Below are 21,169 nucleotides of genomic sequence, written 5' to 3'. Positions count from 1 at the left end.
TTCACTGGATTTAAAATCTATAACCCAATTTTTCTCACCCTCTCACCTGTGGTTGTGTATACGAATTCTGCAATTTAACATATTTACCACAGACCAGAGATAACAGCCACATGGACAAAGTAAAAGTTCATACAGCACTAACACTATAAGATACTTAGTGCTTTCAGAAAAAAATAAAGTTATTTTACATACACTAATTTTTATCAGAGTTCTACACATCCTACTATTCACATCTGACAAGTCCTTTTAATAGCCCTAATTTGTGAGATGTGTGCACATACAGTTTTCTGTCTTTGCTAGTTGGTCCTTTCTTTATCATTACTAGTTGGTCCCCCTGGAAAGCAAATACCTATTCGCACAGTGAAATTAAATGTGTGATGATTGTTTCTTGCACAATCAAAACAGACATTACTTCAACAAATGCATTATACACTCCTATTACTGCAAGAGAAAATGCACTTTTTTTTTTTTTTAAAAGAGTTAGTCAGAGCAAAGCTAATAGATTATAAAGAAGAGCATAACCTGTTAGGATAAACAAAGATAAATACTTGATACCCTTTTAAGATCCTAGTTTACTAAGAATGATGTATGTATCATTTGAAGTAAGCACAAGTGAAGCTATGTAACAAAGCATTTACTTTTTAAATAACCCCAGCAGAAAAAGGCGCACACACAAAAAAGTTATTTTACAGTTAAAAGTAAGACCTTTCAGTTTTCTATTACAAATATGACAACATTGTAAAATGGCATGAGTCTACTGGCATTAGCAAAACATGCACGAGACATATTCCTATTGAAAACACTAATATGAAACTCAAAGATCAGGATCAGTACTTGCAGACGAAAATGAAAAGGATGCAGAAACCCTGCACTTGATTTGTCTTAGCTTTTATGAAAATGGTTAACATTTCCATAAAACCTTAAAAACATTACACTGACTGTGAAGAACATACAAAAAACTGAAAAGACCTGCTCTAGGCAGATTGCTAGTAGTATCTGAAGACCACCTAACAATTTGCAGCACAATTTCCTATTTTTAGGAGTTTATAGCTTTCAAGAGAGTAATTCCCAAAGCTATTGTTTATGGAGGTTATGGTATTCCTTGCATAAAATTCCCTATGCAGACACTTTTTTTTTTTAAAGTCAGAAATGATTCAGCCCGTTTTGAGAAAATGTGTGTTTAACTTACATCACAGGCACATCTGGCACTGAAGCAGTTCAGAGTAAAAGTTTGCTTTTATCCTACTGGTTGTCCTAAGCTTCAAGAAATATTTGGCTTGCCCTTTGCTCGTCTACCTTTTTTAATTGTAAGTTTTCCATACTCTAAGTTTTCTGTTGTAAAGCGTGGGTGCTAAGGGAGGAAACTGCATTTAAGAAGTGTGGTACAGTGCTTTTTGTTTTGTTCATTTTTAAATCAGTACTCACACTATACCTACATACTCACCCAGGCCCTGCTTTCTGCTCAGTGCTATTTCTTACATCTGTTCAGCTCCTTGAATACAGCAAACAACTCAGACAGCTGATCTGTAGTACAAAGAGGGGAAAAGAGGAAGATGAAAATCCACGCGCCCTCAAAAATTGATCATGCCAGACACACGTAAAGAGTTCACACCAAGCAGCTCTCCAGTCCTCCAGGTGTGCAAAAGCCAGTGGCCAAAGAAAGATTTAGAGAAGCTTCAGAGCTTTCCATAGAACATCTTTAAGTCATTGTCTAAAAAACAACAGTAAATGTGAATTTGACTACCAAAGCAGAGAACAGTCCCCCATTACAAGGTTCTCTCTCTGTGTAGGTAGGAGGTAGCTACTACCATGGTAGAAGCATGCAAACATGCTCTCTCATTACCATTACCGGCATTATAATGGTTCTCTGGCCATTATGCCAGATGAAGCATGACTGCATGAGGAGAGCCAGTACCTTACAAAAACACTCACTACACATCCTTCTTCCCAGCCCCTGTAACTCAGCCTACCCATCAGGCTTATTTGCCACTGGCAACTTTCCAACATATTTGAAACTTGTGTTGGACCTCTTGGCAGCAGGAGAAAACACCTTGCCCCCCACAAGACAGTAGTTTCCATCTGGAACTGAATAAGCAAGTGTGCACAGCTTTTGTTTTCAGTCACCAGAGCACATTCAACAATCTATTAACACACAAAATTAATGAGGTACTGCTGAGTTTAAAGTCAGCAAATCGCTGCGCCTGTGCATAGTCCCTGACAGCATATGTTGGCACTGTTTGTAATACATCCACTGCTCAGGCATTTGGAGCTAAGCCTAATTAGTTCATTTCAATTGAATCTCAACTCTAGCCTTGATTCAACTGCAATGAAGGTTTTGAAAGAGGCCTATCTACATAGCCTTGCATGTTTTTTGTCCTGGCACTTGAAGAGCCAGGACAAGGAAGCGTGCCAGAATTGCCCAACCAACCATTTGGCAGATACAGAAATGTGAATAATGCACCTACTGGTTTTCCTAAGATCATTCACGTGCAGCTTTTAAAGCTAGAATAATTTTTTTCCTGGAGGAAAACAAACACCAGTGGAGGACTTGGAATGTTATATTGGAAAAGAGAGAAGAAGGCCTACAAGAAAGCCTACCCAAATTTATAAATTTGTAACTTTTACGTATGCATTCTGCAGAGTTGTTTCTCCATCACAGACAACTTGGTCTTCAGTAAGCATTAGCATTCAGGAGTTTACAGCTTCCCACTTCCATCAGTTACTCAAAAACCTAAACAACAGTACAAATGACAGTCATGTTGGTCCCCACAGAACTCCCTCGCCTCACAGCTTGTGTCTGCCTGCAGACCACAGCTCAAGGTGACAAGACCAAGTAACCAACCTTGTGGTGTTATGCATTTCAAAATAGAAACGGATTTTTCTTAGTTATTACTAAAGATATAGTGTGCCTTTCAAAGACATTTTAATTAGAAGATCTGCAGCTTTATACTTTCCTCCCCCCTTTGATATTCAAAACACACTGTCACACACAACAATCATTTAATGTGACAAATGATGAAAAGACAGTGGCTTAGTCTTTAGTGGTTTTAGTGACTTCCAGGCAGTAACTACTAGTGGGTGACATCAAGAGGATCTGGTTTCTGCTTTCTTTTCTGATGACAATCAATTAGTAAGTTAACTTGGATACCACACACACACAATTTTTAGTCTGTTATGCAGTCTACTATCTGCATCTCTTATCCTTATAACTTCTACTGTCCCTCTGGGAGAGAAAAACGGGAGCTCCTTCTGACCTGTAGCTAAGCTGTCACTCCTAAGATCTTCTTGGTACAGACTCAGAATTCTTTCAGTCACAGGACAGCCCTCGGAAAATAAGCGAGACTTCAGACAAGTTACAGATAGGGAAGCATGGCACAAGGCAAGAGAGGAAAGCAGTACACAGCCAACCCAAATACTGTCTCCAGCACACAAGTCCCAGAGAAACACCTTCATTCAACGTTGTAGCTGAGGGGCTGCACTGTGGCACACAGCAGGGAAGGAGGGTACAAAGCCTGTAAATTCCTTCTTTCTCCACAACACCTGCACTGAACAAAAATAATTTATTTTACAGCTGTCACTGTGTTCACACAGCATGAAATTATCATGCTCTGTTCATCTAATAAGCTTTAAAATACAACTGACTGAAACTTTTCAACTTGCTTGAAGACTTGTGCTGTAGAACTGGCCATTTTAGATAGGATACCAAAGGTGTAGCTGGTGCTGATCATACCCTTTTACTGGACTGCTGCTTCTCCGGTACCATGGTAGATACCCAACATGCGAAGAAATGTCACAGCCTTGTATCAGAAATCTGCCCAAGACCCAAAATGTCAGTAACTGGCTGACTGGCAACAGGGTTGACCCTGCAACAACAACTCTTAACTGTCTTATGCGTACAGCCAGCTAAGATAACAAGCCAGGCAAAAGCTCTTGCCTCCTTTCTAGGAATAGGTAATAAAAGGCTTTCCAATCCCTTTTATTTCACACAAAAACTTTACCAGAAATATTGATAGACACAGAGCGCTATGTCTGCCCTGCTGCAAACCAAACCACTAGACTGTGGGGTAGGGCAGGAAGAAGCTACAAATATCACCTTGCTTCCACTTCATTTTTCCCAGTTACATTCCTTAAGCACACGTGTGACCTCGAAGATCTACATAAGCCCCTGCACAGCTGTAACACACCATGCTCTTGAAAACATCAAGTGACAAAGCAGCAGATTTCTGTTATTACAACTGTATCTGGCTTGAGGGGAAGGGAGTTCTGGGTTCCAGTAGTGGAGATACTGAAGACTGTTCACAAACAAAGGTGACACAAAGTCATAAAAAATAAACGTTCATTCACATCAACCTCCACATGACAAGGAACAGCCTCTCTATCAACTACACCAAAATGAGGGGGCCAATTTGACTTCAACTAAAGTAATTCAGTCTTGATAAGGAGAAAAAGCTACACCTGGGTCTTCCTCCATTTGAGTGTAGCAGAATGAACGTGACTGTGATCAAATTCTTCTTTCTTATGCTTAGAAAAGCCATTCTTATTTTGGAGGATTTGACTCCCCTTTTTAAAACAGAGGTAATAATCTGAAAGTCTGTCTTCAAGTCACAACATTTTCTAAACACCCCAGCGTCCACGTTCAAAATGTACTATTTTTCATGTTTAGCCCCTTCTTTTGCTCAGCTTACTCACTCAACATAAAAACTTATTTTCTTGTATGGGCACACTCACTGATTATTTTACGGGTCTTTTTCACTCATCAAGAGTTTACACATTGAGTATGAACCAATGTTCTTGCAGTACATTAGGAAACATGACAAAAATCGGATTTTCGGCTGGAGTTATATTTCTTCCTCGCAGCACTGTATGCTAACAGATTTATGTAAATGCTTCATTACCACTGATAATCAATTACTGTAAGTCCCGATACACAGGCAACTGGAATATTCTATCTACCCTTGTTTCTTATCTTTGCATGTGTACACACACAGCCACACTTCTGAGTTGTCATCTGCTTCTGGAGACCAGTCTCCCAAATCCGAACCGCCAGCCAGTCCAGGCTTATGTAAACACCTTGGGATTCAAAGAAAATTCAATCACAATCACAGTTGATTAAGCCTAACATATACAAAGGCAAAGTAAATTGAACAGGGTACACACATCAGTGCAAAGATAAGATAGAAGACGATTATCTTGCATGGCAACAAAAAAGCTGCCATACACGAACAGACCAATGGTCCATCTATTTGTGAATTGTTCTCTCTGATAATGGCCAACACTTCAAAGAGCACAGGAAGTCAACACTCAGTACATGTTGCCAGAAGTTATTTGCCACACAGAAGACTAGAGAAATCACCAGAAAGCTCATAAGTAAAGTTTCTTCAAACACATCAAGATGTTTGATTTAAACTGTTTAAAGAGGGTGAAACTGTTTAAACTGTTTAAAGAGGCTCTTCTCTCATGTGCTTAAATCTGTTTTCTTCTTCTTTATTAAAAAGATCTGAAGGTTTATGCTTTACAACCACTTCCAACACAGAAACGGTCTCAGGATTCCAGCAAGCCACTACAAGGACAGAATTTAAGCTCCCTTTGCCCCATTACCTCTCTTCACATTGCCTGAAAACGTGATTAGCTACCACCACAGACCATTTCACCTCTCAAAGCCAGTATCTCAAGGTGTGCTACTAAGATAAGTGTGATAAGATGCCCTAGCTCCAAAGGTCATTGAGAACAGTGGCTCTCACTGACTTCCTCACCTGTGGCAGGTATGGGTTTGGTGGCTCTGGCTGGACATCACCACAAACACAACCGTGCCACACGGCAAGCTCTGACGTGCAAAAAATCCAAGTTTCCAAACAGCCACCAGTTGTATCTGCAGAAGCTATGCATGTAAATCTTCAGCTCTTAATCTTAATTCTGGGTAGAATTAAGCACATATACACACTATATACTTCATCTACTTAAATGAACTTCCATACAATATCATGTAGCTAAAAGAAAAGTTTCTATCATCTCCACTAGTATTTTTAAGTCTTTTTTTTTTTTTGAGTAGTAAATTAACAGTCATTTCTCCATTCCTTCTTCCCCTAGAAACTATTTTAATAGCTTATCAAAATCTAGTAGAAATGAAGTACAAAAATTAATTTCTTATTCTGCTCACTTGAGATATTTCTCCTCTTTGGTCTGGGCAAATAAGTCAAATACCAGAAGAGACCTTTGCAGAGTTCAGTTGATTTAATCAGCGACTATAATATCCCATTAACCTGGGAGATTAAAGACATCAACAAGAGGGAAAACAAAACAAAAACACACACACATTTTGCCCCTTGGAAGAGGTATTTCAGCCCCCTTAAGAAAGGAATAATTCAAAAGTAAACAGGTCATTGGCCTGACCTAGTACAGAAACCCTCTGTGGCTGTGCATAACAAGACTCCATTCTTTAGATCAGCAGGTGCATGGAGGGCTCCACCACATACCTAAACCATAGAGAAATCTAAACTATATGAAATAAACATACCAACACAGATTCTGTGGACTAAAGCTCAGCATTCAACTTTGCTTTTCTAAAGATTATAAGATAAAACCAAGGAAAATCTGTTCTGTCAATTCTTCTCTGTTGGTATTCTGAATACCACTAAATAAAGTTCCTAAGCAGGAAAAGGGTGTGACAATCAGTTGAAGTAGTTTTCTGGCTTGTTAAATGGTGTTAAAACAACCAGAGATACAGGCCCAGAAGAAATTATATCGACTATTCTATGGAATTTTGAAGTCTAATCACTGCAGCATATAACTAAGAACACAGCTTCATACTCCGCACAACATAAGCTGGTGCAAGAGATAGAACAGGATCAGTGTCATGGAACAATGTTAAATCAGAGCATGAAGACCAAAATTGAGCAGAGTCCTGGCCAAGATCTAGCCCAACAGTGGGAGTGAAGCTGACAAAAAAAAAGTTTGCTATCTCGTTCTCCTCTGAACTTTTAACACAGAAACTGAGACCTCCAAGGCAGTTGAAAGCCCCCAGAACAAAGCAGAAGGTAGCCAGCAGAGGGAATGATAAAGAGGAAACAAGTAAACGACACCATTCTCTTGAGCTCATTTTGGCAAGGGAGCCAACAATCAGTCCTCACACATCACAAGGCAAAACCCAGTTTAACTCTCTGAATATTTGTAAGCTGTAGTAGGAGGAAAGACTAAGCAGGGAAGCAGGGTCTCTTATAACTGTGTAACTGTGTATTTTTTTATTTTCATTTTTTAAAAATCAGGTTCCCCACCTCCTCCAGAGTACAGGTTGAGATACAACGGCTTCCCTGGATCAGAACAACTGTTTGCTTTGTCTGTTACTTTTAACACCAAGCTTTCGCATTGTAACAATTGTTAAGCTACCAATACTTGGCATCTGGCTGGCAGAGACAGAACTCAGAGAGCATTCCTTTGTCCAGTAGAAAGCAAGCATCCCAGGAACTTGCTTTGGGAGCTCAGAAAGAAAGAAAGAGCTGGAGGGGTATGGACCAAAGACCAGTAACCTAAAACATTACTAGCACACAAGGAAACCCAGGCTTGTCTACCCCAGAAATATGAAGATGTTGGGATGACTGAGGATGGTACAAACTCAATTCCCTCTACTGGGGGAGATCTGAGTGGAGCTGCCTAAAATGCACAGACTGTACTTACAGATTGCCTTGCAAAAAACACATCAGGGTAGTAGTATTCCCTTCTGTTTCTTTAGAGTCCTAAGACAAGAAATATGCACAATGCTTAGTAAGACGCTTGAGCATATTTACTACCACTGTCATTCACCATTGCATCGGAAGAGCTCATGGAAAGAGCTGAAACACTGGGACTAGTGCTCACACCACGGACAGGAGCATAGCGGGGGAGAGACAGGCAATGACACGCTGTACATATACAACATTTAAAATTAAGGCTAGATTCTTAGGTAGATAAATGGATCCAACAGTTTCTTTCAGGATTTTTCCCCCCTAAGACCACTGAGTTAACATTTAAAGATTAGATATGATATTCAACATGGTTTACTGTCCGTTCTACACGTAATTTGAGACATCTGAGAAAGGTTGAATACCATAGTAGATGGCTGCTTAAATCACCTTTTAGGGATTCTCCTATTCCTGAAAGTGTTTTACATTGTTCACCCAAAACTATTAGATGTTTTGTAATTATGGCCATTAGTTGTTTTGTCATCTAATGGCATTATCAAAACATTCAACAGAGCAGAGCCCACAATTATCTTACTAGCTGCACAGTCATCTCCCTCTTAAAGACATTCTGACTACAGCTGTTTTCCCTCCACTGAAATCAAGTTGGTACCACTTACCTCACTCCAGAATCCTGAAATGTGGAAAATAACACACGATCCTCAATTTACTTTAAAAATAGTGATCACTTAGAGTTAGATTTTAAAATCAGAACACAATGATTGGAACATTAAAAATTGAATTTTAACAAAGTCTTTGGTCTTCAGATTTGGCCCATAAAATGCCTTTACCTCTAGTTGTTGTAGTAAATGTGTGTTTACTACAGAGGAGTGTGTATGCATACAATAAACAGACCTAACCAAGTATCACCATTCTGCCAGACCTCATTCCCTACATTTAAGATACGCAAGCTGCTTGAGGGCCATGCAAACCTTCCACAAAATCTAGATTAAAAAGCACCAATTTCACATGGATTCACTTGCTGAGATCCCTGTGAAGGACAGACCTGCTGCTTGCTGGCTCAGGGTGGACACAGTGCTCCGTGGAGAATATAACGCTCAAAACGGTTTCTAACTTGTTTGCAGCAAAGCAGCTCTAAACATCCTCCGAATGTCATCCTTCTTCCTGTCTAAAAATAACAGCAGGGGCATTCATACCCAGTAGAACAAGGAGTTAGAGCAATAAAAGGAGGAAGAGCAATAAAATAAAGGGAAGGGAGAGGAGCGTCACCTCAGCACACCTGTCCCTTGTCTCCCTCCAGCACAACTGCAATACCAGTAACGCACCTACCCAGTGCTGTACCAGGAGCGATTGCACTAAAAATGACTAAAAACCCCAAGTGATTATGCTATTACCAGCTTCATTTTCATACTTGGAATGAAAAATTTATTTCAACTCCCAAGATAGTTTTCCAAGGTTGAGGTGTGGGGGGCATGAGGGGCTGTTGAAGCCAGCACCTGTTCTACCTAATGACTGCACCTGAGCTGAAATACAGTGCTTTTTCCTAAAGCAAGAGAAACTTCCTCAGCAGCGGGGCACTTTTTTGGGTTGTTACACATCTAGTAGACAAAAGCATGACAGGAAGCCGGGTCGATTTCTTAAACTGCACCTGCGAGAGGCTCAGTCCGTCCGGCGGAGTGCCGTGAGGGGCGCCGGCCGCCGTGAGGAGGCGGAAAGGGGGCACCCGCAGACGCCTCATGGAAGCCCAGAGCTCCGATTTCCACACCGGGCAGCGTCGGCTGTGAGTGGAAAACCCCTGCTAACAGCCCACGGGAGGAGCAGGCGGGTCGGGTACTCACACGGTGAAGTGGTAGACGAAGCACTTCCAGCCCGTGGGCCGCTCCAAGAAGTTGTAGACCCTGCCCTGGATGTTGCTGCGGCTCAGCAACGGCTTGCGGAGGCTGTAGATGGAGACGCGGGGGTCGAGGCTGACGGGGGGCCGCGGGCTGTCGGCGCTCACTACCACCACCTCGCTCCTCAGCCGCGGCGGCCGCTCCCGGGAGGGCACCGGGCTGCTGCCCGCCGGCTGCTGGCCGCCCTGGCCGTCGGGGAGCGGAGCGTAGTGGGCGTTCGGGGTGCTCTCGGCCAGCTCTAGCGACGAGGGCTTCTTACCGGGCGTCATGCTGCCCTTCCTGGGCAGCGACAGCCGGCCCAGGCTGCGGCTTTTCTTCTCGCCCGGAGGGGAGCTGGAGGACATGACTGAGGCAGTGCCGGAGCCGCGCTGCTCCGGGGAGCCGCGGACCAGCTCCGGGCGTCCTCCCGCCGCCGCTGGCCCGGCCCTTTCGGGGGCGGCTCCCGGCCGGGAAAGGTGAGGGGAAGCCCGACTCCGGCCCGTCCCCGCCCCGCCTGCAGCCCCAGGGCCGTCCGGCGGGAGGCGCCGCGCGGCGGCTGCCCGGGGCCGCGAACTGGCGTTACCTCAGGCGGGCCCTCCCGCGCCTCCAGGGCTGCCCCTGCTCCCTTCTCCCCTCTCATCGGTGCTGATCTGCTTCACCTGCTCCTCTCCTCAGGGACAGCGCTGGGCGGAGGTGGCATCCTCCTTTCAGGAGGCCCAATGCGCTGAAGGAGGTGATGGTAAAGATCAGGAAGGTGGCTGCCAAGCTCTCCTCACCCAGTTGGGGTTGCTGCCAATCCACCTAGCCCCTGTGGGATAACATGCTCCAGAAAGGGTTTCACAGGCCTGTCACAGTGACTTGAGCCAGAATGTGCCCCCTTACCGCTCAGTTAGAAACACCAGAGTCTCCAGGGCCTCATCCCTTTTTGCAGAATTTCAGCACTGGGAAGGAGAAAAGTCCCAAACTTGAACATGACTCGACCTAGCATCTACCAGGGGGCTGTTCTTAATACAAGTAACAAGAGTAAGGGTCAGGCCACCAGGCCTTGCACTCTTAGATGTTACTGTGATACAAGGGAGCAAACAGCTGAGTAATTAGGCAAGCTGTAGAACAGTAAGCACAGTTCTGCAGAATTGCCTCACCTGCAAGCTGGGTCTCTCACCAACACTAAACCAAAACATTGTGTTTCTGTAGAAGGGTACATATCTTTAGCAATTAATATCATGCTGTTCTGAGGGCTTGGATGACTTTCCTGTGCATTGGAGTGAGTTAAGACTTAACAGCAATGTGAGTTAACTCGTTATAGTAGTAAAAGACTTTGCTGTAACAATTAGTTAACAATTTCTATTCCCAGAAGTAAAGAAGGTTCTCTCTGATCTGGAGTGCTGTGGTTTTTTTTTTCTTTTTTTCTTGTTTTTTTTTTTTTTTCTTTCTTCTAGCCCAAAATAGAACAGAACTAGTAAGAGCTATGTTGAGTTCATGGTTGATACGCTGGTATGGGACAAGAATGTTGCAGGAAGATAAGGTGCTAAATAAAGTTAAACACAAACAAGCCTGCTAATTGTAGTTCCATTCAAATGTCAAGTTGCACACATGGTAGGCGAACTGGGCAAGATCCTTCACTAGTGTAAATAAGCAAGACTGTAGGCTCTTATAAAGCACTAATTTATATCCATGAAGAATCTGACCCCTTGTTAGGAATGCAAAAACAGAAGTATTAAAAAAAAAGAATTTGCAAAACTTGTTTTTAAACCAACAAAAGGCTTTCCCCCCTCAATCAGAGCAAGAAGAACAAAGTTAATAAAAACAGCACAACAGAGGAAACTCTTCATGCATTTGATCAAAATAGATCCAAATTACAGCTAACTTGGTCTTCTCTGTCCTCGGGAACTGTGAAGACAGGTGTGCATCAAGTATTTTAAGAAGGAAGTTCTACATAAAAATCACATAGGGAAAATCTATTTTATTATAAACTGCAACTGCCTTTCCCATATCCAGTGACTGCAGTTTCTTTGTGGCTTTAACGCCTGAATGGGAAGATAAAACCTCGAAGGTCAGGAATTATTCCCGCGCTTCAACTTTGACCATGGGATACAGGGAGCCAAAGAAAGACCAGCCCAACGTGTACCCCTAAACAAGGAGTCTCTAGTTTCTTGCCTGCAATTTAGTCCATTTCTAGTATCTGGCTTCCAGTCTAGAAGAGAGCATTTGATTTGTTCCCGAGTAAAAGCTCAAAGATCTTATTAGTGCTTCAGAAAAAGCTCTGCTTCTTGGTAAAGACACCATGTCTGTTCTGACCACAGAGGAAACCCACTGACAATGACTTTGCTCACCTCAGATTACAATATATTTGGCACCAAAAAGAAACATCTGTGTGACTCTTCAAGTCAGATTGTTAGTCGTTTGCCTAGAAGATATTCAGAAATCATTTGCTGTTCTTGCAGTAAGTATGCAAGAAAAATGACTAACGGAAGAAAGAATGTCATTGTTACGCTTGAAGGCTCACTGTTTGAGGACTGTCCTGATAAAATCACAGTGTTAAAGTTAACAAATGTGTTTCTTTATGCAAGTGTTCTACTTTAAAGACTGACATATTATCTGTGTTATTCAGGACCTTATCCTAGAGCCAGGTGCAAAATAATTTTCATAGTTTGACAAAACAAGAGGCATTCAGATTATGTTCTTCATATGTTCATTATGTTTCCAATTATGTTTCCGATGTTCATTATGTTTCCAAAATCTTTTAAAATATTATGGCATTGTGTTGTTATTTATCTGTTGATTAACAAAACAGGATAATAGAGGGTTTTGTTACATACAATTTCCTTTCAAGACAAAAGTTAGAGCTAAATAGCTATGTAGGGAAGAAAATTAATAACTAATTTTTACTCTCTGTTCAATGAGAAACTGTTCAAAATGGACAAAGTTTATTTCAATAACGTCTTCAATGCAGAACACGAAAAGCTCCGTAGCTCACTACTTCATTTCTCATGTCCTAAATACCTTCATAATATTTTCTTTTGGTGCTGACTTAATTTTTCAAATAATCATCAGAAATGAAGGAATCTTCAATTTGATAATGTTTAAAATTAATATTTAGGCTATATATGAACATATTTTCCCTGGAGTCAAGGAATCCATCAAAATCTACATTTTTCAGTGTGTACTGATTGATGAAGTTAATTTTTATATATTAAAAATCATTTTATTATATGATTTCTATCTAGTTCATTTTACTGAATGATAAAACATCTGTCTGGCATATCTGAAATCAATTGCATGCTTAAATACAAGTGTCATATAGATGACTAATTCATTATGAGACTCTGGGAAATAATTATTATATATTGTATCACCTAAACTGTATTATAATTTGAAACATTTTAAAGATGAATGCCGTTAACATAGTAACGGCAATTCCCACTTTTCCCCCCTCATAAGTACCCATGTCTTGATATTAATCATGCTCATGTTTGGAAATCCTCCTGCTTACCGTTAGATTACTTTGGGGGGTGGTTTGGTTTGTTTTTTAAATACAAATTCCCCCATTTCTGCCCAGCTACAGAAGGGGACAGGTTAAAAAACTTTCTTCAAAGAGAGGAAGAAGTTGTTTTCATCTTAATTTTCAGATTATTTTTCTTGAATTAGAGCAAATCCCTTGCTGCATTCCATTGCCTTGACGGGCCACAGTTCGATCAGTAGATTGTTTTTAAAACAGCCAGCAATGTAGGTAAAAGCAACTTAGTTCTGAACTGAGAATGGAATCCTAGATTGTTTAAATACTTTCATACAGCAATGACTGTATGCCAGTAGCTTTCAAAATATTCTCTATCTTAATTTAAAATAAATCTGTTCACAGGAGCATGTCATTACTTAAAGATACTCATATTAAAACCTACAAAACATAAGTACTTAGACCTCTGACATGAAGAAAAGCTTGAAAGCATAGTAATATGCCAAACAAGTGAACATCAGCCTTACGGATTCAAAGCAGAAGTAAGGAAAGTATAAAGAGAGAAAAGAGTTCGCTTCATTTTTGAGCACTTGGAAAGACTGTGGCTCAGCTGTTTCAGTGGGGACATATACATGTTTTCATTCACTAAATAAGTTACAATTAAGAACATTTTTCTGAATACCTATACACATCTTTCATTGGATGCCTAAGTAATCTTATTTACCGTTCTTGTAAATTGATCACAATTTATTAAATATACAAGTGGTATACTTTTATACCAGCTTAACTTTAGGTTTTAAATTTAAGCAAAGTCTTTCTAACAGGCTCTTAAATGCATTTGTGCTTCTTATGTATACATACAGCAGATTTTCCCTGATGACAGGCATTGCTAGTCAAACAACTTATGTAGCATACCAGTAGAAACTCCAGATATGGACAGTGTAAATCATCTGAAACTGCAGTATGCCCCAAAAGTCTGACCGTTAAGATAAAAATACAATAAAGCGCAGTAACTGCTTTATCCTTCTCCCCTAGTGCTTTGTGATCACCTAGCTGTATGGCTAGGGAGAATCCTCAGGTTAGTTCAGCTCAGTCTTTCCTGCAGGTGAATTTATTCCAGCTTCCCTGATCAGGAACATGCACAGCTACTGTGTCATTACTCTACCTGCAATATAAACATCTATTAACCGCTGCTGTCCAGGCTTTCTCTGATTCAACGGTAGCACCATCACGAAGTACTGCAATAAGAACGTCTAGGGAAGGTGCCTTTGTCATTCAATTAAAAAGCACCACAATACAGTGCTGGTAATTAGGACAAGCACTACACAGAAAGGTGCAGGAGGTGTTCATCCTTAAGCATTAGCAGCCTACTTGTTGGGCAGACTGTCCCCCATACCCTCACTAAATCACTTCCAGAAAACTGGACAATATAGCCTGTCTCTTTTGAAATACTGAATTTGCCTCAGTGGCAAATTCACTATTTACTGATGGAGCAGAACTTGGAAAGACAAAACCACCTTTTCTTCCTCTAGATAAGAATGAACAAAGTAAGAGCATCCTAACAGGTCAGCAGTTGTTCAGTTGTAAGTCAGTGTCCACATTAATGAATGACTTCATAAAAAGACTAATCGCTGTCAAAAAAAGGACGCTTTTAAAAGGTGCTCATGCAGTCTGCTATTGTATCAGTCTCAAGACAAATGTGACAGACAGAAAACAGCTGATGACTTCCTATTCAGAAAGTTTAAACTGGCTTCTAATCCTCTCTCCCTCTCTCTTCAGTGCCAGGTTATTTTTAACTGCGGGTGCAGTAAGTTTAGGAATCTGGTCACTAGAGAGAAGAAACATTGCAGAAGATATTAGCACGCACCAGATATCTGGAGTCTGGAGACTATCTAGTCCTGCAGTTGACAATCCTGATTAATATTATCTGTTTGAATGCTATCTTACTGCACGGTTATGTCTACGTTTATTACCTCTATTTACATTGTTTCATAGCTTTTCGAAACACATCAGGGCTGTTCTGGGAAAGAATGTTACTGTCTACCAGAGCTCAGGTTTTAGATCCTAAAACAGTTTCAAGAAAGAATCTGAGCATATATTTACACTGATGGCACACAGCCTTATTTTTTTTTTTTGGTTTCGTGTATTTAGTTATACATATGGTAAAATGCTGACTAGTCTACAACTTAAATTGGACCAATCAGTGTGAAAAAATTGATATTTGCCCTATTCGTCCACAGGATTAGATCTGCTATTTACAACAATATTTAATTTCTTTGTCTCCAACAGAAAAAGAAGTTGTGTCATTCCTCCCTGCCTCTCCCAAATCAGACTGGGCAATACTTGGAAGACGTAATTATTCTTGCCAATGAATATTCATTCAAAAGGCCAATACCATCCAACTGGAATTTTGTTTCATGTCATTAAAAATCTTTTTTTTTTTTTTCCCTACAGCATTAGACTGTTCTTCTGCCTATTGTTGCAGGTTTGACTAAAAGTTTCTAGGTATAAGTGATTTTTTAGAATGCCTTTGCTGTCCCATTCTCCCTGGTTCTTTGATGTGGTTAATTATTCAGCAATTTTCATAATCGAAAAATGATTCTTCTGAGAATCATTGCAAAAGAGAAAACTAACGAGGTTGACAAAATGCTGCACCATTTATTTTCACCATTAAGGCATATGGGATATATTATAATTTCAGAAGCATGTGAGACTCAGCAGGAATTTGATTACTCATGTAATGCCATACAGGATACAGTATGCATATTCTTACATATGCGAAGGTATATAAGGGCTGAGTGATTAATGCCATTCTTCAAATGAAGGGATCGTTACATCATCATCTTGCATCACGAGAAAATTCTCTTCCTCGGACAGGGTCATAAACCCTGTCTTTGTTGGACAAAGCAGGACCAATAGGATCAAATAACACTGTTGAGTAAGGTCCAAATAAATTCACTGAATTTTTGAAATTCTGAAATCCTCTCAAATTGTAACTCTATAGTTACTTACGGGGAGACCTGTGTTTACTAAGAGGATGTTTTGGTATTTCAGACAGTTTCACTTTTAGCAGCTGAAGCAAGTAAAGACATCACTAGTTATCACTAAATCTCTTCCTGATCAAGGAACACTTCCTGCCTGCAAACATTTTAATCTGTAATATAATATCCTATTTCATATGTATGGAGTGACATGGATAGATAATCATTATTCAGCAGAGCCCACTTGGCAACCCACCTTTGTCAGGTGTTATCTGTCTTCCAGCTAAGCGTAACTGCAGTTGACTGACCTTTAATTGCAGGTAGTTCACTAAATAACTTCAGTGGAAGGTTTACACAGGCAAGGTAAGGAAAATAATGGTAATTCCATTGCAAAAACAAAGATTTTTCAAACAGCAATTCACCAAATAGCTTTTTAATGCCCCAAAGAAAGAAAACAGAGAACAATACAAAAGTTACTAGCAATATCTCTTCCCCCACAACTACACCTTTCCACAGCAAGTAACCTCTCAATGCAAACAAAATGCAAACTATAAAATTCAGTGGATAGGCCACAGGAGACCTATGCAACAGTCAGCTCTGCCAAACTGGAATTTCAGGTTGTTTTCATCTCACAAATAAGAGATTTCATTTCTCCAGTACCATTCCAACAGATAAAGCCAAACAATACAATGTGACATAATACAAGGTCTTGCAAAAATTCTCTTGACCTTTTCCCCACTTGTGATTTCATGCCAAATTCTAGTCCCATCCTTGACCTTTTGCTAATTGGGCTAATTGCAGTTCTTGTATTTGGGTCATCATCTTCAATGTCTAAGGAGCACAGTTGCTTACATTAGCAAGATTTCACGTAGAAGGATAAAAATAAAGCTTGCTGCATTTGTGCTCTACAAAGCCCAAAATCTTGTACATGAAGTACACCACAACTTCTTGTATAGTACTGCAGAAGTATAAAAGGGAATGTGACTGCCCCCCTCATCTCCCAGACTGACTGATAATTACAGATCCAATAATCCAAGTGGTGGCATAGCTATGTTTTAGTAAGCATGTGCATAGATACTGAGGCACCAATATTTGTTAATTAGGCTATTAAACTGCTGTTAAAATTTGAAAGAAATTGAAAGCTATGCTAAAATCCCTTCCACTGAGAAACTAAGCTTGTTGATTGCAGGCTGTCTGTATCACATCCAAATCCTAGTTCTTCTCAGCAACTCTGAAAAGAGCATAATTATATTTGCTGTGTACCCCTCAAATGAGCAACGCACAACTTTTCTGCTAAATAACAAGTCTTCTGTAAGCAGATGTTCTGACCTCTCTAATTCCATGAAGAGGAAAGAACCCTCCAAACTCATATCCTACCAGGATAAATGAACTTTCTTGATGCTTTCTTGAGGAAGTCTATGAGATAATTAGTTAATTCACATTTCCTATTATTTCAGAGCTCATTATTATCAAATGACAATGTGATTGACCTGCAAAGCTTTTTTTTTTCCCCTTCTTTTTAAAGACACTTAATATTTCAAAATAGCATTTGCAAATGTTTGTATATTCTATTCCTGGAGGTCCCTCTAGTGGCTACAGTAACAAGTTTACCTGGCCTGACTAAATAGGCTACAGGTGTTTTGTCTCATTTTTGTAGACAGTTCTGATAATAGACAGCAATACTTTCTTGATAGTGAGAATCGATCCTTCTAAATAAACTGAAAGTGAAGTGAAAAGAATAAGCAAGTTATGAAAAAGGAAAAATAATTGGCACACTAAGAATAAGGAAGCTATTTCATACAGTTAGGAAATTATGTGTTACTGCTGGCAAGCTTACACAACCTTGCCATAGTTCCTATCTTTTTTTTTTCTTTTCTTTTACAGGTTTATTTTAAGAAAAGGAGAGGTGATCAGAATGTCCTTTGACACAGTAAGTCTTACTTGAGCACTCTGTCCTGTTCAGGTATGGCAATTGATTGAATAACCTGACCTGTAAGCTCATTTTACAGTACATGTATTTCTTAAGTAGAGAGATACTGTCTTGTAAACTGGCATTTAAAATCCAGCATTTTTTTTTTAGAACCTCAACACGGGTGGTTATAGTTTATAGGTCAAAGGAAAGACAAAGTTTGCAGAAGAGAGAGAGATTTGGGTTTAGACTTTTAGACTGGAGATAGCTGTGTGACTAACAGCTGATCTCCATGTGAGCTCCAGGCTAGAGTCTATCTATTGTTGTAGTTAAAATGCATTGAAAGGTGACTAGAAGTATAGACCTACTAGAATATAGTTGTGCAGAGATGACATCTCAAGCAACATTGCTTTGCACTGCTATCCCAGCCCCTCTTGTTCTTCAACAAGAGCTAGAGCTGTTCACTTCATAACCCCCAAAGCATCTTCAAAGACTGAAAACTTAGTGTCATCTACTTGCAGTTACTTTCTCCTCCCACCTGGTAGAGGAGCACAGTCCCTTAAAGCTACTTCTCTAGATCTCCCTTTCACTGCTCATAGGAGCTTCTATCTCCTTTTTCATCTTTCATCTGAGGAGCTCTTTACTTACTGTATCACTGTCTCCACTTTCAGCTGCACCCAGTTAATCTTAATTGGCTACAGGCATGTGTGTGCCTCTTTCTACTGCAAAGCTAGCTGGTTCTCAGTGGGACAAGCTGCCTTATTACAATGACATTAACGATCAATTCTGTTGCTGCAACCATTTAAGTGTTATGTTTTCATCTAGGGAAGAAATGGAACAAAGTAGCTGAAGGAAATGATCCTATTTTTGAACACAAGAGACCTGATACTCTAAAGAGAAGGTGATTCAATGACTTCTCTCAACACAATAAAACCAAAACACTACTCATTTACTTATCTGCTATAAACTGAGTCATAATATGGTAATTTGATGCAGTCGGTAATCTGGCACTAACAATTTTTCAGTACTGTCTTTCCAGAGCCTTTTCAATATAAAGGAACCCTCTATCCAGTTTTTACCCTCCCACTATTATGCGTAGCAGCAATGAATCTCTTTACACTACTTGTAAAATGATTCTCTCTCATGTTAATAATACAATAAATTACTAATAACTTAGTTTGATGGGAAGAGCAGAATTACATAAACCGTCAAATACTGATTTACCAATGCAATCTAAATTTAATATAAAATACAGGACCAGGAAAATCTCAGAAAGAATTTCTGGAAATGCCATTATAAAATTAAAAGAGCAAGGAAGAGTAAGAAAGCAATTGCAAATACGTCACAAAGGTTCTCTCTTTTCAGTGATAATGAGTAGTCATCAATGCAAAAGGAAAAAAAAGAATAAAAAACTGGACTTTAACTTGATACATTGCCCAGATTTGCAATTTAATAAGGAATTATCAAAGAGAGCACTGTAAGCATAATTCCTGTAATTGCTGAGTTTAAGGAAGTATTTTCAGTCCACTATCAAAGAGGAAAGTTACTGTCTCTAACTTTGTACTTGAATGACCAGAGTTCACTCCCCAGTTCTCCTACAGACTTCCTGTGTGAGCTAAGGTGTGTCATTGTTCTTATTTGTGCCCGAGGTTCTTAACTTGTAAATGGGATAATAGCACTGTCCTCCTTTGTAGCTGTGATGATAAATGCCATTGTACATTAAGCACCCAGATTTGCTGGTGAAGAGGAGAAACGGGACTAGTCACTACAAAGGTAGGGATGCTCTGAAACACTGTAAAATGTTGCGGTGTGCAGACAGAACTAACAACATTAGAATTTTAAATCAAGACCTCATGTGTTTTGAATGGAAACAAACTTCAATAGATGCTTTAACTGCTGATAATACCATACAGAGATGCATCCTCTTCCCTGTATTTGCTCTTTCTGTGAAACTTCACCCCATGAACACAGAAATGGACGTAACCTGACTTATCAGCCACTTATAACTAATTACTTGTAAGTGATAACACTGATCTTTTAAGTTACAGACCAACCACCACGCAAAGAAAATATAAACATGACCTGTAACCACATCAGTGCCTGGAGTTAATATTCAGAGAAGGAGAAATGGGGAATTCTGTTGAAAATGCAGCAAACTCAAACTCAAATGCTAGGTTAGAAAACTGTTCAATTCAAGGAACATTGAAATAGAGGTTTCACCTTACAAGACAAAGGACTGTACATAATAAATCATTGTACATAAACTGGCAGAATGAGCAAGCCAGTTGCAAGGGTAGAATAAATGGTGTCATGCATTTGCAGTATAAAAGATGCATTCAGAAGCTTACAAAACTTCCATTCTCAAACATCCGTAAGACAACAATAAGTTATGAGTATTCCTACTCAAGCATTATTTCCCTCTTAGCAGACTGACATGAAAGCTGGAAAGCTACCAGAAAAGGAAATGGAGGCACAGGTGCAACAACTGGTCAGAATCACCAAGACTTACCAGAATTCTCCAAAAAAGGTAATGAAACTATCTAAGAAATACGCTAATAATAAACACATCTGCTTAGAGCAGAAGGGAAAACAAAACAAAAAACAAACAAAATAAAAACCTGTGATGTTCTGTCAGGCAAACCTAAATACTACTTAAGAATATAAAAAGCATACAGGACTTCTACAAAGACAAGACTTGCAAAAAAAACTGTCAAGGAGGGACTGAGATGGTCTTACTATCTGCAAGTTACCTGGTACATGAAGTGTTTGGTATCAGACCTAGTATTCCTCCTTAGTCAGTCAAATCTGGACAAAAAAGGCCAGTGCCTTCAAAACCGTATATTACAATGTTGTTCACAGAAACATATTACAATATTTCCAAGAACATTTCTTGACTATGGTCATGCTTAATTTCAGGTTTTTATACTTCAAGCAACTGTTACTGTTATAACAAAGATCAAGGATAAAGGACTTTTTACAACTGATGTAATGGAATTTAACACAATTATATTCCTAGAAATATAAGCATTAACAGAAACAATGGTGGTTTAAAAAACAAAAATATTGACAAGTATGTACTACAAAGGAAATTTTAGAGCAATCCAGAATAATTACAGGTCAGCACGAGGGAAACAAAATTTGCTCTTTTCTTGAACAAGTAGAATTTGGATAGCTGACTGATTTTAGGTCATTTTGTATTCTAATCAAACTGAAATGGATATCAGAGACATTTTCTGAAGGTTTTAGAAACAAAGCACAAAGAAAACTAGACTTGCAGATGA

At 39.7% G+C, this 21,169-nt stretch overlaps 1 protein-coding gene across 1 annotated transcript in view; it reads right to left on the bottom strand.

Moving 5' to 3' along the window:
* KCNQ1 (potassium voltage-gated channel subfamily Q member 1) overlaps positions 1-9,999 on the bottom strand; it is a 344,271-nt gene extending 334,272 nt beyond the window's left edge. Inside the window, 1 exon segment of the mRNA XM_040557701.1 lies at positions 9,512-9,999. Coding sequence (XP_040413635.1) covers positions 9,512-9,909 — 398 coding nt within the window. The 5' untranslated portion in view covers positions 9,910-9,999.
* Positions 10,000-21,169: the final 11,170 nt, after the last annotated feature.

The sequence above is a fragment of the Cygnus olor genome, chromosome 5 (genome assembly GCF_009769625.2).
Source record: "Cygnus olor isolate bCygOlo1 chromosome 5, bCygOlo1.pri.v2, whole genome shotgun sequence".
Lineage (NCBI taxonomy): Eukaryota > Metazoa > Chordata > Aves > Anseriformes > Anatidae > Cygnus > Cygnus olor.
The sequence above is the reverse complement of the archived record's forward strand: the minus strand, read 5'-3'. Positions and strand labels throughout refer to the sequence as shown.